The 19,286-nt window shown below is 39.2% G+C and overlaps 1 protein-coding gene and 1 long non-coding RNA gene across 6 annotated transcripts in view; one reads left to right on the top strand and one right to left on the bottom strand.

Moving 5' to 3' along the window:
* LOC121931194 overlaps positions 1-19,286 on the bottom strand; it is a 972,450-nt gene that overhangs the window by 459,913 nt on the left and 493,251 nt on the right. The window lies entirely within an intron of this gene.
* The window catches only part of PARVB (parvin beta), a 54,696-nt gene that overhangs the window by 18,964 nt on the left and 16,446 nt on the right, over positions 1-19,286 (top strand). For 2 of the 4 annotated variants that reach the window (XM_042468624.1, XM_042468626.1), the window contains exons 2-6: positions 8,089-8,178; positions 11,742-11,812; positions 14,596-14,698; positions 15,244-15,384; positions 16,343-16,458. In XM_042468624.1, coding sequence (XP_042324558.1) covers positions 8,089-8,178; positions 11,742-11,812; positions 14,596-14,698; positions 15,244-15,384; positions 16,343-16,458 — 521 coding nt within the window. The other 2 variants (XM_042468627.1, XM_042468625.1) reach the window with 2 other exon arrangements.

Raw genomic sequence — 19,286 nt, 5'->3', positions numbered from 1 at the left:
ACACAAATGCCCATTTCTCTCTTTCTCTGGATGGAGAGAAATTTCTACACAAACAGAAAACCTGGGACAAAAGCTATGCTTCTGGCTGGTAAATAGTCACTTGCTTGGTTGCCTGTGGTGAATTTTAAAAAAGAGTCCTGGAGACCAGGCTCTGAAGTTTTTGTAAACTAGAGAAGAGCTGGCTCATGCTTTTTTCTCCTGCCATCAGTCTGCCAGAAATGACTATCACATTATCAGAAAGCCTAAAAGAAAAAACAGCTATGGGCTCCTAACGTTTTTGGTCCTGTTTGCAAGACTGATTATTTAGTTGTCTTTGGCAAGGCAAGGAAGCATAATCCTTATATTCTGCTGAAGTGTTTTGTTGTATCTGTCTTTTATGCCCTTTTAAAGAGTTTAGCAATTTATGCACAGTGCTCTTAGTTGGCTCTACAATGGAGATCTCTGCTCAGTAGACCAGTTCTCCAGGATCACTTGATTTAGGCAGGAGGCACTATACCCAATGTCCCATAATTAGCCATTCCATTCAGCAACAGTGTGACAGCTGCTGTTTTCCAATACTCTGAGGTTCAGGCCTTGGATCAGAAATAACTACAGCTAAAATTAAATAGCAGTTATCATCCAACTTTTTTTTTAGTACTGAGACTACTGATTATGAGCAAGGAGAACTCTGTTAGGTTGATTTAAAAAGCACCTGCAATGAACCTTCAGGTGTCATTGTCTTTAAACATAGGATATACAAGTCTGGTCTCAAATAGGCATTTTTGTTAACTTCCTGGAAGAGTCTTGTCTCCGATGGGGGTGATGCTGATTTTGATTATGATGGTGATGATGATAATGATGACTTTTGGTTTATAGTTTAAAGGTGAATATTTAATTTCTCTTTCTTTATTTTCAGCCTGGTGTCTGAGGGCCAGTTCCCTGTGCCTAATGTAAAGATAAAGGAACCATGTAGTTCACTCCATGAATATCAATCCTTCCTTCATACATTAGTGGAGCATGGAAAAGTGGTGTCAAATAATTTTAATATCTATTCATTTCATGAATTTTTATAGCACACCCTTCAATATAAATATTTCCAGGGTGAATAATGTTAAAACATATTAGAAGTCAGTGCTTGGGAAAGTTACTTCTTCAGACTACAACTCTGATGATTCCAGCATAGCCACCTGCTCTGTTGACCGGGGATTCTGGGAATCATAATCTAGAAGCATTTCCTGGCTCTGTTAAAACTAACCCTGAGAGATTGCTCACATGATCTGTGGATGTGCTTGAGCATGGCTGAATGTGTTAGCAGGAAGGAGCAAGATTCAGTGTTTGGCACAGCATGAGTGCCAAGCCATATATTTTACTTGGATGTTTTTTTATACAGCCTGCATTATTCCTGGGATGGCAGCCATTACAGGCAGGATTCCACCCCCACCCCCCAATTATTGCCATGGACGGAAGACACTGTGCACATTTGGTAATATGTATACTCAGCAGAGTATGACCGTAAAAGTAGTCCTTACGGATGCTAGCAGATTTGTATGAGGATGCCCTTAATAATAAATAATAAATAATAAATTTTATTTTTACCCTGCCTTTCCAAAAAATATGATCAAGGCGGCTTAAGTGTGAGGCTTTCCTGGCTGATATGAAAGAAGACATCAATAAGAGCAGGTTTGATTTTTAAGGCTTCCCTAAAGTTCTGTGAGAGGCAGTAAGTGATATGTAGTTTTCAATACAGTGAGAGGGGCTAAACCTATCTCTTGGTTGAGGACCTCCTAGGTCAAGGAGGAAGGTGTCCATGTGTCCATGGCAATAATCCCCCCCCCCTTTCAGTAAGCAGCTCCTTTCTGTGGGGAAAAGTGAAGGGCAGTAGTTGTGGATATATGTATGTGAAAGAAAGAAAGAGACTATTGTAGCATGGACAAACACTTTTCTCCATTTCTTTTCCTTGGTGGTATTCATGTTCAGAAATTCCACAGAGGGGTGCAGTGTATTTGCAATTAGAGAGATGTACTTGCACCCCAGGGGCTTTGCAGCATTCAAGTCCCCCCTTCCCAACCATTGTCATAATAGGCATTTTGCGAGCTTTGGGGGTAAATACGACATTTGGCAGGTTCACAGGCTGGCAGCAAGAGAACTTCCTCCATTCAGGTTTGGAGAGAGTGGCAATTACTTGGCTTCCATGTGAAGAGTCCTTTCTTCTTGAGTTACACTGAGCCATCTCTTATGTTTCCATTCCACCCTCCTCTTTCCACTCCTCTTCACTGTTGCTGTCCTACCATCTCCTGCCATGTCACTGAGACTGAATTAACACAAGCTTGCAGGTCAGTTCCTGTCCCTCTGCCTTTTTCCTTCTTTGATATTTTGGACTGCCAACACGAGTCTCTACAGCTGTACACGGCAGACTGACTTACATTCCAGGGAGACAGGATGGCAGGTCTGCTTTGTAAAAAACGCAAGAAAACAGGAGGTAGGAAAGAACACATTGAATATGAAAACTTGATTTGGGTTTTGTTTTCCTGTAGAGTGGTAGGTGTGGTGGGGGCTCTTTGCTGTGAGTCTGAGCTTTCTGTCCCAAAGCATGTGGTAACATGACACGGCTTGCCAACTTAGTTCATAAAGGGACCTGCAGCCTTGGCATATTTTTAAAAAGACCAGACACATGCCCATGCACCCTTTACTTAGAGCTCTTTGCTGGATGGCAGTATTAGGAGTGTAATTGTTGTGTGTTTATCATTTTGAGTTCCACATGAACACTGCTTCTGAGTCAGGTTCTAAGCAAATTGAATCATGCTCAGGAGTACAGTATTATCATTTCAGATATGAAAATATGTGATGTGTAGAAAGGGAAGTTGACAGTGGATTTGGTGCATCAAAATGCATTGCAATAGTAGCCTGAGGGGATGCTTTGTGGTGTTGTGAATGTACAATAGTAGATATCAGGCTGCATCCACAGCCTTTGTTTTGCTAGAAGTCTCTAGGTAGTAACCGGATCTGTGTTCATTCTGTGATCCATATTAAGCACAGAGAAGCTACAGAAACTGGTATTGGATGCACTGCAGAAAGCCTTGTCAAAATACTCTGTACACACAGCTATAGTCTAAGTATCACATTTACAACATTATTAACTCTAGCATAAGCCTAAAGTTACCAACCAACCAGAAGTAGGGTGGCTTGCTACTAAGCTTCTAATATCAGTCTGATCTTCAGAATTCAGCAGATAAATCTTAATGGCAGGTTATTTTAATGGCACACAGGAACACACATTATTAGTTGTTGAAGTTGGCAGAGCAAGCTGTTGTGAAATACATGGGAACAGAAACTAAATAATCACAAAGTTGGGAAACTCCACATTAAGAAATCTTCATTGACCCCAGTTTATAATGATTACATTTTGCATTTATTCCGTTAAGCAGTTTTGGGGACTGAGGCCATTATTCCCATTCCAGAGACTTTGCTTTGTGCAAGAGACATGAAGGTATAACAGTTGTATTGAGTTGTCAACAGATCCAAGGGAGAAACAGTCTGATTAAGGCCAAACTGTGGAACCACCACAGAAGCTGTCATGGCAGAAGTCTAAATTAATAAATTGAGTGTTTTGGAAACAAAATCTGATCTCGTGGGCCAGGGATGGATTTTAATGGACTTTGGGGTGAGAATCCATAGGAAATTAGTCTCAGTTGGTCCATATCTGAAGTATACAGGTGTTTCCCTTATGAGCTGGGATATAGTTTTCTTAGGTGGAAACCATAAAGTAATAGTTAGATGGCCATTTTACTTCTTTGCTTTAGCTCTGTGCTGTAGACATAAGGAGCTCTTTTTTATTCAGGAACCCCAGCTTAATTTTATTTAATTGGCAAGCTGTTTTGAGGCCCAGTAAATTAAAAGACCCACACATACTACAGGATTGGCTGCATGATGTATGCCTCATTCTTAAGGAATCCAGATATACTTCATATCCTGCTGTAATTTGGAATTACCTCACATTTTACTATAGTCATGAGGAAACCTGCTGTTAAATCATTGTAAACTTGTACCCTGGAGACTTTGTTTTGGCAAGCAGCATAGATGTTATATGTCTGTTTTAAGAATTTGAGCTCTTGTCCATTGGGCATATTGGCAAATCTGAATCCTTTGTGGTCACTCAAATTGTTCTGGGCTTCCAGATATTCAGGTCGTAGGAGGTTTCCCTCTTCTTTCTCTAGTAGAGTAAACAGGAAATTTATAACTGAGAGATGTGGATTTCTGAACACGAGTTTTTATAGTCATATGTAGTTTCCTGGTCCATTATGTAGTTCATATGAAACTCTTCATTTTCTCCATTTGAATTTTCTTGTTCAGTTTTTCTTTAAATAATGTTTCTGATATGAAGTTCATAGAATTACTGAATCATAGAAAAGATCTCCAGCTATAGCTCCCTAGTAGGAAGTCCAGCCTTTTTTTTTGAAGATGTCCAGAGAAAGAGACCCCAGCACCTTTCTAGATAATTGGTTCTGTTCTTAAACTGCTCTTACTGTCAAGAAGTTCCTTCTGATGTTCACTGAAATCTGGCTTCCTGTATATTAAAACCATTGGACTGGGTCCTGCCCTCTGGGGCTGTAGAAAAGAAACCTATATGTTCTTTTCTATGGCAGCCCATTAAGTACCCAAAGAGTTAAGTGGTGTCACACCCCTCAGTCTTTTATTTTTGATACTGAATATGCCCAGCTCCCTCATCCCTCTATGTGTTGTTTTTCATACCTCTTATTACTCTTGCCACCCTTTTCTGAATCCACTCTAATTTATGTATATCCTTTTTAAAACATGATGCCCAGAACTGAACATAGTACTCCAGATGAGGCCAGTTTAGCACAGAATATAGTGGGACTGTTACTGTCCTTGACATGGAAACTATGGTTCTATTAATGCAGGGTAATTATTGAGCACCAGTGTGGTGTAGTAGTTTGAGTGCTGGATTATGACTCAGGAGACCAGGGTTCCCACCTCCACCATGATACCCACTGAGTAACCTTGGGCATGTCACACTCTCTCAGTCTTGGGAAGGCAGTGGCAAACATCTTCTAAGCAAATCTTGCCAAGAAAACCCCATGATAGGGCATTGGGGTCACCATAAATTGGAAATGCACTTGAAGACACACAACACACATACACAAAATATTATGTGCCTTTGTTGCTGAAGTGTCACAGTGCTGGCTCACGCTTAGTTTATGATCAACAATAATCCTAAGGTCCTTTTCATGTGTACTGCTGCTATGTGAAGTATCCCCCACCCTATAAGTGTGCATTTGGTTTTTGTAGCCTAAATACAGTAGAGAGTTTTGCATTTGTCTAGGTTGAATTTCATTCTATTAGTTGCATTCCAATTTTCTAGTTTATCAGCATCTTTTTGAATTCTGTTCCTATCTTCCAATGTTTAAGGCACCTCCTACCAGTTTTGTACCATCCACAAACTTTGTAAGGATTCCCTCTTCCCCATCATCTAAATCATTGATAAAAACGTCAACGAGTGTTAGCCCCAGGACAGAGCCCTGAGGCATTACTCTTGAAATTTACCTCCAGTTTGAAGTGTAGCCATTGGTGACATTCTTGATACATGTCTTTTTTTTACTACTGTATCTGTTTAGGTCCTCCTACCAATAGTTTATTTATGATGAGAAGGTAAATGGGTGTGGCGGCAGAAAGAAAGTGGAAATGGATATTGTCAAGTATACAGTCAGAAACAATATTTCAGTAAAATGCTTTTAAAAAATCTAAGAGGGAGGAAGCTAAATTGTGAATGTTCTTCTTCACTTTCTGTCTGAGGCATAGCCACATACAGAAGAAGCTTTCCAGAACAGCGGTTCTTGAGCTCTTTACCTTCAGATGTGGAAGGAAGAAGAAGGAAAGGAAGGAAGGAGAAGAAAGGGAGAGGAAGGAAGGCAGGGACTCTTTCCTTCCATCCTGTACCGACCCAACCTCCCTGCATAGTCACTTAGTCCTGCACTTAGTCTGGACCGCCCCCTTCCCAAAATCCTGGCTACGTCCCTGTGTGTGGGACCTCAGCTCCTAGAAATCTTGAGCATTGACCATACCAGTTAGGACCACAGGGAGTTGAAGTCGAAAACATCTGGAGGTCTAAGTCTGAGAACTGCTCAAAGTGCTCCAAAATACTTTTGTCATCACTTAAGGTACAAAAAAGGTATACAGACTTTAAGACCTTTTCTGACAGAAAGTAGGATTTTCAGTTTCCTTCCTACTGTGCCAATGAGACTCCTTCTACATATTTCCTATTACACTAGTGCTTCCAGTGTTCATCTGAACATGTAGTATTGTTCTGGTGCTCTGCTGTTTCAGAATGCATGTGAGAGTATTGGCAGTATTCCCAGGATATGTGAAAAGCATACTTGTTAGAGTATGCCCTGTGACCATAGTTTCTCGCATGAAAAATGATGTTTAGCATGAGACAATTTAAACAGCCTGCATACTTTTGAAACCCTGTGCTTTGAAGTATATAGCTGTGTAGAGAACTATTCTTTGTAGACTTCCTTGTATGCTTTAATTGGCTTAAGGCAAAACTAGACTTGATGACTGCTTGATGACTGATATGACTGCTATTAAAACGGATTATATGACAGTCTTTTTATGTGACAAGTTGAGTATCCCTTATCAGAATTCCAAAATCCAAAATACTCCAAAATCCAAAATTGTCCACATGGGTGGCGGAGATAGTGACACCTCTGCTTTCTGATTGTTCAGTGTACACAAACTTTGTATCACACATAAAATCATTTAAAATATTATGTATAAAATTACTTCCAGGCTATGTGTATAATGTATGAAACATTAATGAATGTCATATTTAGACTTGGGTCCCATCTCCCAGATATCTTATTATATATAGACAAATATTTCGGAATCCAAAAACCCCCGAAATCCAAAGCACATTGGGTCCCAAGCATTTCGAATAAGAGAGAGTCAACCTGTATCTATTTCTCTACTTTACTTCCAGTCTTAGATTCTGGTGTTTACCAAAAACAAAACAAAACTAAGAAGCAAAAACAACAACACCAAAATAAAACCCACTATTAAAACTATTAAATATCATATTTCTACACTTAATGAGATATCAGTTTTCCCTGTATGCCACTATAAGCTGTGTCCCCCTCCCCTAACTATTTCAGCTAGAATTTGTGCTCAGCTAAAAGATGGAGAGAGTCTGTTTCATAAAAACCTTCATCAGAATCATAAGAGGTCAGCCCCTTTTCATCAAATGTTCATGGGTCACTGCACAATAGCTGCAAGAGTGTTAATGCTATGATACTTTAGATTTGGCCAGGTAACCTGTATAGCAGGGCTGGGAATTGCATGACCCTCCAAAGGTTGTGGACCTGCACTGTTGATAGCTAGTTTTGGTAGTGGGGAACAGTATTGAGAGAACAATATCTGGAGGGCTCCATGAATCCCAGACCTGGTGTATGAGTTACATTTTCCTTTGTTTACGGTGAGTGTCCTATATTCTTGGTGACATTAGCAAATAGGTTAAATAATGGTCTACAGTGTAAACATGGCATAGTGTGAGAACATAAACTCTTGACTGTGCCATCTCTGGCAGTGTCAAGACTTCATTTATTCATTCTTTCAATCTTTGGGTTATTTGGGAATTACTGAAATAAGAATGAAGATGTGGAGGAAAGTCTTGTTGAACAAATGGCGCTGTGGCTGTGATAGTGGCCAACAGTTGTGAACATTATCAAAATAAGATTGGCTCAGTAATGTTCTGATGTTGGGTCTGGCTTGTTATCCCTGATTAGGGCTGGGCCACATGAGGCAGAATGAAATGCAGTGATGGTGAAGGGAAACAAAATGTTGGAGAAGTAATGGCTGTAAACTATACTTAGTAGCCACTTTGCAGAGGAAATGGATATGAAATGTACTGAACAGCCATAAAGAAAATGCCTGGGGGTTGGGTGGCCTTGCTAAAATCATTACATTCCAGCCAAGAAAATAAAAAGTAATGGATCCCTAGGACATTTTGCTCAACACTAGTTAAAAGTAAAGCAAACTGGCAACTGGGAATTTACCAACTATATATATATTTGGTGTGGTTTCTCTTTGTTTCAGTGACTGACCTGCAAGAAGAGGGTAAAAATGCAATCAATGCACCGATGTCCCCTGCCATGACTGATCTACATCCGGAAGATACTTTATTAGGTATAGTATGCTTGTCAAATGTAGATTAGTACAAAACAAAATACTTTTTTTCATTATGTTGGTAGGATGTAAGGATTAGACTAGATATGTCAGTTTGAAGCAGTGCCATTGAATGTGAAGATGCCACATGAGGGCTTAGCATTTTTTCTTGCTAGTACTTGAGTGCAATCAGTCGTAGGATGAAATGAATTTAACTGGCAACTGTCTCAGGAATGTAGCCACACTGCAGAATTAAAGCAGTTTGACACCACTTTAACTGCCATGACTTATCCTACAGATAATTGGGATTTATAGTTTGGTGAGGTATTCAGCCTGGTCTATCAAAAAGCTGTGGTTCCTCCCCAAACTACAAACCCCAGGATTCTGTACGATAGCGTCTTGACAGTTAAAGTGTTGTCAAATTGCTTTAATTTTGCAGTGTGGCTATACCTTTAATCATTGTGCATGTGTATGTGTCCTCCTATCTCAGAAGTTGTTTTTCTAGGCTTTCCTCTTTCTCCCTGCTAATATAATATAGAATTTACTCTTGTGCTAAAATTTACTGTTCTAAATTCAGTGCAAGAATAATCTAAATTAGAGCTAATCAGAAATTATTTTCAAAATTTGAGACAGAGAGTTGCAATAATGGTACACCTTTGGGGGTTTTATGTGAAAATATCCCATCGTGAATGGTTGCATGTGCTCTATAGCAGTGAAACTGCAACTTACAGCCAGTTCTCATTGTATTTCAGTTGAAAGCCCATTGGCCAAATCCACCCCATGAAGAAAGCTTCTGTTGACATCAGGCAGGCAAAAGAAGTGTGAAGAAAATACTAGCCAGTGTGGCAATTGAATAGTCAGGCAGGCATCTCACGAAACTGGGAGTTCAGGCACTGGTTTGCTATTCTTGCTGCTGCCATACTTCAGAATTAATATAGTTTGACATTATCACGGCTCCTTCTTATGGAATCCTGGGATTTGTAGTTTGTTGTAGCACCAGAGTTCTCTTGAAAGAGAAGGCTAAATATCTCAGAAAATACAGAATTCCATAGTATTTGGCCATGGCAGGTTTTTTTTTTAAATATCCACAAAAAGACATAAACAAAAAAGATAAACTGAGACAAAACACTGACTGAAAAACCCCACAACCTCATTGCTCCCCCTATGATTAAATGCACGACTTCTTACACCCCCTTACCTAAGACATGAATATGTGTATTCGCAGATGACCACTCGAAGAAATACCGTTACAGGTATGCAACCTGTCCATCTTTTGTGTACTCCTTAATTAGTATTCAATACATTTACTCCTTCCCATGTGTGTACAAGGATAAAAGGCCATTTCATATTTTGAAGCTCAAAAGCTACTTGTATTGTCTTCCCTCCTTTCTTTTTAAGAGATTGAATAAATGGATCTCAGTCTTTCAGAAATTTATCTGGTGATTTTTATTTAATTATATAGGATAGTTTTTCGATTTTTGCCAGCTCTAATGTTTTTAATATCCATTCTTCTTTGGATGATATTTCCAGGCATTGAGCCATGGCAGTTAAAACAGTGTCAAACTAAATTAATTCTGCAGTGTAGCTGCAGCCTTTGACTCACTCTTTGGAGTGACCCTCTGGGGAAGTGGTGTTCTGAATCATTTTGCTGATCAGTTGCTCCCAACCTTGAGTTCACAGATATTTTTGGACGATAAACCCTCAAATCTTTCACCATTGGCCATGTTGGCTCAGGCTTATCAGAGTTGAAGTTTAATGTTATCTGAGACCCCAAGACTGAGAATTATTATTGTAGAGCCTGGCCACTTGCAAAACCATTGTGTTGCATAATCTAACAGATGTCCAGCCCATGGAGAAACAAGAATACAAAATCTTCTCCACAGATATATATATTCATATACTTATCATATACATTAAAAATTCAGACAATTTATTGGCTACACTCAGAACTGATGTCAGCTGGTGAACAGTTGCAATTATGGTAAGATGGCTCCAAAAGATGACTTTATATAATGTCCATCAACACTAAGTATGAAATAATGAGGAAGTTAGAATGTGTAAAAATAAACAGAGGATATGGTTGCTTCTGCCTAAATGAGTTTGCAGAATGAAAAGGAACTAAGATAAAGCAAAATATACAATACAGGAGCAGTTAGAGATGGATTAATTTGGGTGGAGACATATAACAGGATCAACATTGCACTTGAGGATGTAAAACCAGCAGTTCTAACCCACCCCATTTCAAAATAATTATTGGGACTTGGTCCCAAAGAGTCTCTCTTAAGTCATCAGCCATTTTGTCAAGATTTGTCCAAACCACACTGCAGAAATAATCCAGTTTGAGACTGCTTTAACTGCCCTGGCTCAATGCTATGGAATTTTGGGAACTGTAGTTTTGTGAGACATTTAACCTTCTCTGTCAGAACGCTCTGGTGCCACAATAAACTACGTTGCCTAGGATTCCCTATCACTGAGCGAGGGCAGTTAAAGTGGTCTCAAACTGGATTATTTCTGCAGTGTGTTTTTGTCTCTTTTTACTTGCTTCACAGTTGTAGGGGGAAAGATCTGGGGTTTGAGTATCCTTCCCCACACCAGGTATTGAAGCAAGACATTTGCTGCATAGTAGATATTTGCTGGCAAGAAAAGAGCTAAATATCTAGTTTTGTGCTCTGCATCTCTTCCCCTGCCTTCCTGCAGTCCTCTGCCATCCTGAACTTAGCCACAAGACTTTTGCTGGTGGTATTGGTGAGCAGCATTCATGACAATATAAAACCTATAGTTCAGCCCATGGTTATGGCTATTACTGTGAAAAATAAACTATTTAAGATGGCTTTTCCTTATTATAACTGGTAGCTTTTATTTATTTGCATCAGTATCTAATGAAGGCTCTGATTACTAGGTAAACCAGATGAATGAAAAGACAGATGACTGAGTAGATGAAACATTCTTACACTGGTTTACATTTCTATATGTCCAAGGATATATATATCCAATTAGTCATAACTTTACACATAGATTCAGTAATACAAAGTTAATTCTAACATGTTGGAAACACAATTTGTGTCTTTTTTCCCAACAAGAAAATAGATGTAGAGTTATAGACTTCTGTGAGAATCATATTGCAGTAAAAGTGAGCCCTGTATGCAAAAATTGCCCATGGGCATGAATTTGTGATACATGTAGCCTTCTCTGTTAGAGAGATTTGGTGCCACAATAAGCTATAATTCACAGGATTCCCTAGCACCGAGCCAGGGCAGTTAAAGTGGTCTCAAACCAGATTATTTCTGCAGTGTCTCTGTTAACTAGTTCCACTGGTTAAGGAACCTTATATGCTGACAGATATATGTGTACAGAGATAGCACCCAAATCCCATATTCTTTATTTGATGCATTCTTAAACATGAGCAACCCTTTGTAATAATTTGATATTGCTTCTCACCGCCCACAGTGACTGGGTTTTCCCATTTATGAATCAGACAGCAGCTGATTCCTGAAAGACAGTCTTAAGGCAGTGTGTGTGTGTTTGTGGAGGGGGTATGTGGATCATGATGGCTTTACCTAAGGGATTGTCTTCTAAACTGGCAGAGGAGAATGAAGAACGCACCATGATTGATCCCAACTCAAAGGAGGATGCCAAATTTAAAGAACTCATCAAGGTAAGCCCATCACTAATACATAGTTATGCTTTCTTTTGGTGCAAGACTAAATATCCTTTCTCAAGCCAGTTATTTAACTGAATCTGTACACACAGTAAGATGGAGGGGTAGAAAGATGGTAAAAAGGACTGTATCACTTCAAACTGAAGGGGCTGTGAAACCATATTTTTAATGTTTGACCATGTCACAGAAAAGAATCTCACAAGTAGGAAATTGGCACAGCAAAGAAAATGTGAATCTAGGAGCTTAATCGTTGATATTCTTAAGATTTTAACCTGTGTTCTATAAGGGCAAGCATTGAAAAATATCCAGTATGAAATGGTGTGATTTATCACCTCACCAGTTTACAATCTTGCCCTCCATGTATAGTACAGTGTATCTTTGCCTTACACGGTGGATCCATTCTGGACACTCCACCACCCTTCACATTTTTCCTTCTCTGTGACAGGGTGAGAAAACCAAGGGCATAATTTCTTTTTCCCCCTTTATTTAAAGCTTATTAGAGTGGGGGACCTTGTTATTCACTGGGGTTTGGTTCCAGGATCCCCTGTGGATAGCAAAAATCGTGGATGCTCAAGTCCCATTAAATATAATGGCAGACACAATGGTGTCCCTTATATAAAATGGAAAATCAAGGTTTGCTATTTGGAATTTATACTTTTTTTGAATATTTCTAAGCCATGGATGCTTGAATCCATGGATAAAAAATCCATGGATAAGGAGGGCCAACTGTACATTAAAAAAGAGAAAAAACCACAAAAACATATCTATAGAAAACATTACTAAGTACAAAAATATAATACATTATACATCATTCATCCACAAATCCTGTTTCTGTCAGAGGTCACATGATTGTGAGGCATGTCTGGTAAGGCATCAGCCTTAGTTTCCATTTTTCTGGCTTTTTGAAGTTTGAGCCAACATGGGATAGTCTGAATTCTGGTCTTCAACTAGCAGCTTTTAAAAATTGCTGAATTACTTAGGGAATGGAAATGGAAAGACCAGGGGTGAGAAATGGAAAGACCAGGGGTGAGAAGCAATTGCCTTCCTGCTACATGCTTCTTTTTGAAGGAGACAGATACATAATTTTGCACTAAAATGGTCAGTAATGGGGCACTGTCACCATTTTAGGCATTTAAAAGCTTATGTACAAACCAGAAAGTGACAGGACTTAATTTTCTAATGGCAGAAAATAACCTCTTGGTTATTGGTATATTTGAGTCCCACAACCCAAAGTATTAAAAAATCATGCCCAAAAATTAATGGAAGTCACATCCACTCACTCAAAATGTCACTTCCAGTCACTGCAGACCCCACTAGTGTCATTGTTGTTGTTGTTGTTGTTCTTCTTCTTCTTCTTCTTTTTCATTATAGTCAAAAGTCCCTCAAATAATGTCCACCCCTGTCTTATATATTGTAAGTCAGTGGCTAGATTTGGTAATGCCCAGAACATTTGTATGACAAGATATCTTAGTGCATTATTTTACTTTTCTTTCTAATAATTCCTTACTACAAATTGTAAGGACTGTCTCTCTTAATATGTGAAAAGAATGAATCAGGGGAAGCTAGATATTGTAAAACAAGAAATGGAACATATAAACCTCACAATACCTGGTGTGAATGAACTAAAGTAACACAGTGTTTACCTCTGTGTTTACACAATGTTTTACTCTGGGAATAACAGTCTTAAAAACAATTGGGATGGCCTTAATAGTGAGGCAGGATGTAACACAAAGCAGTCAGGGGCTATAGTACAAAGTCTAACCAAATAATATAGATAAGACTGCATGAAAGACCTTTCAGTATAGTGGAGTCACAGGTAACCAGAAGAGTTATAAGCTACAAAGATTTAATAAAGGTTCTGTGAGAAATTAGTCTGTAAGGGAACATACATAAAGCTATAAAGAAACAAGTACTGTACAAAGACAAGCTAAAGAATCTGTTAAACTGTATGACTAATAAAGTATTATACACTGTATCCATTGTGAATACCATCCACTAAAATAGATACTGTATTCAGCGTGACTTGTAAATAAATGTATTACTTTGTTTCAGCAAGCAGCTGTCTGAAGTGATTAAAGAAACACATTAAAAACACTACCAACATTAAGAAAAGTCTCTTAGGTTTGGACAGTGGGTGTGTGGTTGTCAAAGAATAGTTGGTGCCAAGATAGGGAAAAATTGGAAACTCAGAGTGATGGCATCTAAAGCGAGTTATAGTACAGGAGATACTTAAGTTTGAGTCTCGCAGTGAAGAATTGGTGTATGGATAGTGGCCATCACCTTCATAAAAAAGATCAAAAAGACCCATTGTGCTGCCATACGAGAAAGTAATTGGGTAGGTGAGTCTCATTCATGACACTTATATGGAAAAATCAACTCATTAAAAGGTACAGCTGGAAGAGGAGAGCCAGCATGGGTGTAGCATTTTGAGCATTGGGCCATGACTCTAGAGACCAGGGTTTGATTCCCAGTTTGGAGGCCTCTTACTCACTGTGTTTCCATAAGTTGAAGCTGAATTGACAAAACATGACAGCATTAAATGTTTCTTAATCTGTTATGGCAAAAAAATGGGGAATCTTGTCTTACCTGAAAAGTCTAAGAAATTTACTTAAGCTTCTGTGAACTCGAGTCCACTTTATCAGGAGTTGCAAGGTACTTTTATTATTAAAATCACTATTGCAGAAAACACACTTTTTAAAAAAGCCATAAAAATCAAATGGCAACAAATTAACTTTGTTGGAATCAACCACAGAATTTCTTGTTTCCTTTTCATTACATAGGTTTTGATTGATTGGATAAATGATGTCCTGGTTGAAGAGAGAATCATAGTCAAACAGCTTGAGGAGGACGTCTATGATGGGCAGGTGCTACAGAAACTGTTGGGTGAGCTGCTGCCCTAATCTTAGTGTAGCGGATAAAGGTTGGAACTGGAGATCAAGTTTTAAATTTCCACTCAGCCACTTATTTATTTATTATTTTTATATATTTATTTATATCCTGCCTTCCTCCAAGAGCAGGAACTGAGATGGCTTGTATCATAGATTAAAACAGAATAAAGTTAAAATCAATCCAAAAAAGTAAACATGATTTATAATTGCCCTGTTAAAGCAGCACTGAATTGAAAACTGTTTATAAAAGTATTTAAAACATAACTAAGGAGAAAAAAGCCACATTGTTCACAGGATGTCTTTTGTAAAGACCCTGTCTTCCAGTAGTTGTTGTTGTAGATTAAAAGGCTTACTCTCGAGGAAGTCTTTTGGTTACTAAGCAAAATCAATAACGTCTTAGATCCAATCACATCAAGATTGTGTTACTATTCTACTGGTAAGCAACAAAGTGAGAAATGTAACGTAAATAGATTTTGGCTTTCATTCCTTTTAATCTTGTCTGACAAATCTTGCTTCTTCCTGTCTGTTTTTTCAATCTAGAGAAACTAGCTGGCCGCAAACTGAATGTAGCTGAAGTGACACAGTCTGAAATTGGCCAGAAACAAAAACTGCAGACTGTTCTGGAAGCTGTCCATGATTTGCTGCGACCCCACGGCTGGACTATCAAGTGGAACGTTGACTGTAAGAAACTTTCCTAGAATGGGCTTGCTGTGCAGGAGCCATAGCTCAGAAGTGAGCACATGCTTTGCATGAACAGTGTCCCAGCTTCAGGCCTTGTTGCTTCCATATAAAGGAATATGAGGTAGCAGATGAACAAAGTCACCTCAGAGACCTACTTCTTAAGGAGACAGACCTGAGCAAGATGGATGAATGCCCTGATAGTATAAGGCAGCTTCATATGTTCATATGATATGATATAAAGATTGAATCCCTTCACATCTTTCTGTGGTTTCATTCATTCGTTGTTTGAAGGGCACATGTGCTAACATGTGTAAATTATGCAGATTTACAGTTTTTCATAATTGGGGAATCCCAGTTATGGATCCTAGCATAAGAGCCAGCATTGTAGGGGTTCAAGTTGGACTAGTCACATTGTCTCACCCTCAAAGGGAGGTGAGGGCAAGCTCCATGTCAACAAAATTCTACCCAAAAAAATCCCTTGTTGGGTTCGCCTTAGGGACACCATAATTCAGAAGTGACTTGAAAGTACACAAGAACAGCAAAACAGGGTCCTACCTACTTTTCCTCATAGCCCAACTGATTGGCTGAATTGTGGAGGAGGGCACTTTGAAAATCACTGTGTGGCTAGTAGTAGGGGGAAAAATAGTGATCTCAGTGGAGATTGGTAGGGTATAGGGAGGCACACTGATGGGTGTGACTGAACAATAGAGGAAAGGGTCCATTTGGAGTAGGCGGGGGATAATGGGCCAGTGACTTAGGAAATCCTAGAAAGGTGTCTTGATAAAGTCAAGTGAAAGCAGCCACAGAAAAAAATCTGTGGAAGACTTACCTGGGTGGCTAAATTACTTGAAGGTTCTGAAGGCAAAGGACCAATCCCAGATAACTGATCCAAAACTTCCTATAAAATATTTGTTCCTAATTAAATTAAATTTAAATATGTCTCATTTTTTTCCTCAAGCAATTCATGGCAAGAACCTGGTTTCGATCCTCCACTTGCTTGTAGCATTGGCCATGCATTTCCGGGCGCCTATTAGACTTCCTGAACATGTTTCTGTACAAGTGGTGGTGGTAAGGGTAAGTAGTCTCATTTGTGGATTTTATTGAGTCATTGTCCTGCCATATTCTCAAGTCTGGTTATCCAGTACAGCTAACGTAAACCCACAGATGCAAGCACACACCGCATCCACACATATATGAGAGTGGTTAATATAGCCGAACTTCAGAGCCTGATAAAAAGTTCTCTTTTAAAAATCGAAGCTGTAGAATGGAGCAATGAATCTGGTTGCTTGCTGCTGATGCTGTTTGTACTGATTTGTACCTATGGAGGCTTGCACATGCTTCTGCAGGAATGGAGAAGTGTGAAATGCATTGGCATCACTATGGGGGGTACAGAGTGCACCAGGTGAGGGGGATGTCACCACTGTTCCCCCAACATCTGTATTTTGGCAGAAACAGGCTGTGGCGTTTGCCTGTATCCCTTTAAAATGCTGAAGAGGTGGGGTAAGGCTCACTGGGAATAGAAAGGAGATGCCCCAGGTTTTATTTTGTTTTGTTTTGAAGAATTAAATTCCAAATTTCATTTTTTTTCAATTTTTTTAAAAAAAATATTATTTTAACCCAGTAGGGTCCCACAGGGTTCTGTCTTGGGCTCAATGCTATTCAGCATCTTTATCAATGGCTTGGATGTAGGAATAGAAGATATGCTTATCAGATTTGCAAATGACACCACATTAGGAGGAATAGCTAATACCCCAGAGGACAGGATCGAAATTCAAGAAGAACTGAATAGATTAGAAAGCTGGGCCAAAAGTAACAAAATAAATTTCAAAACAGAGAATGTAAGGTACTGCACTTAGGACAGAAAAATGAAATGCACAGATATAGGATGGGGGGACACCTGGTTTAAGGAGACTACATGTGAAAGGGATCTAGGAGTCCTAGTAGACTAGTTGAACATGTGTCAACAGTGTGATGCGGCAGCTAAAAAGGCCAATGTGATTTTCGGCTGCATCAATAGATGTGTACTGTTTAGATCTGCTTTGGTCAGAACTCACCTGGAATACTGCGTCTGGTTCTGGGCACCACAATTCAAAAAGGATGTTGACAAATTGGAGTGTGTCCAGAGGAGGGCGACCAAAATGATGAAGGGCCTAGAAACCATGCTTTATGAGGAAAGACTTGGGGATGTTTAGCCTGGAAAAGAGAAAATTAAAGGGTGATATTATAGTCCTGTTTAAGTATTTGAATGGGTATCACATTGAGGATGGAGCAAGCTTGTTTTCTGATGCTCCAGAGACTAGAACATAGAACAATGGATGAAAGCTAGGAAAAGAGATTCCAGCTCAACATTAGGAGAAACCTTTTGACAGTAAGAGGTGTTTGACAGTGGAACACACTCCCTCAGAGTGTGGTGAAATCTCCTTCCTTGGAAGTCTTTAAACAGAGGCTGGATGGCCATCTGCTGGGGATGCTTTGATTGTGATTTGCTGCATGGCAGAAAGGGATTGCAATGGATGCCCCTTGTAGTCTCTTCCAACTCTATAATTCTATGATTCTATGATTAGTTAGGATGGTAACATTTACCATATCTCTTAGACTTCCCTGTAGCTGCATTCTTCACAGTAGCCGAGGAGAAGTGGATTTTCAAAGTGATCATATACAGTATTGTTGTGAGCTGTCTGCATTGCAAATTGTTTTATGATGACCTAATCTTGAATGGAAAATTAAGATCCATCAGTTTTTACAAAAGACCTGTGCCTGGTGGAGGCGAAATCTGCTAAAATTGGTTTGTTATGCACCAACAGGATGCCAACATTTTTGGATACTTCTTGGACATGTAGCTATTGTGAATTACATGATGTCTAACTGTATTTCAGAATCTACTGTTTCACCACAGCTCATCAAGTCTGGACTTGTTTCATTTTGTTTAGTTTTGTATGCATTTAGTGTGAATTCCTGCAAAATGATTAGAATGCGTTCACAAAGCATCTCCACCACTTTCTTCCTTTTCCTGTTTCAATACCCAAAAACATATTTTAGGAAAAGTAGTAGCAGCACCCTCTGCCCAGTGGGAATGTTATTCTGGGTCTCAGTTTCCAGCTAAAAATTCTGAGACTTGTACAGTATTCTCAGTCTCCAGCAGGAAAAAAATGCTCGGGCCAGGTAAATTTTGGGATCTAAAAGGAGGAAGCATTGGTGCCTCAGGATGAATTGAGCTCTCCTTTATTTGCAGCGGATTTTAGTCAGAGCTGTGGTTAGGTTGGTCCTATTTCCAAGAAAAAGCAAACACATCTGTTCAAATGCTTACAGTGATTCCCCTGACTATTGGGCATAAACAAGGAGAGTATAATACTGTATTACCTTCTTACTTTGTCTAGAAGCATCTCAGAAGCATATGACACACCAGTGTTGAACTAGATGGGACTTTCAGTCATTTCAGCATGGAAATTCCTACATTGTCTTGATCAGAATAATTGCTGCTAAATTCTATTTAAAAAGGGTTTTATTTCACTTGTGTCCTTGTTTCTTGATGTTGAAACTTGGGCACATCTCATAACTGATAAAACTCTGTGCTATCTGGGGAGAAAAGCATTTTGTCTAGCTAAGAGTTGTAGCTCTTTGTTGATGTTGGCCATTCTTGGTGATTGGCTGATACTACTTGTGGGGGAAATAAGACCATTACAATAACAGCTGGAAAGACTGATGGAATAAACTGGCAGAATCCCCTAAGTGCAGCATGATTTCTAGCCTAAACAGAATGTGAGAGATTAATCCTTCTCTCTGCCTTCAGAGGTTTGTTTCTCATTTAAAGCAGTGGTCACTTAGGACTGAAAGCAGAAGAGTGTGTTCTGACATTCAAGTTAAACAGTCTTGTACTTATAAAGATGTCTCCCTGCTTTATT

This window comes from Sceloporus undulatus, chromosome 5, assembly GCF_019175285.1.
Source record: "Sceloporus undulatus isolate JIND9_A2432 ecotype Alabama chromosome 5, SceUnd_v1.1, whole genome shotgun sequence".
Classification (NCBI taxonomy): domain Eukaryota; kingdom Metazoa; phylum Chordata; class Lepidosauria; order Squamata; family Phrynosomatidae; genus Sceloporus; species Sceloporus undulatus.
The sequence above is the reverse complement of the archived record's forward strand: the minus strand, read 5'-3'. Positions and strand labels throughout refer to the sequence as shown.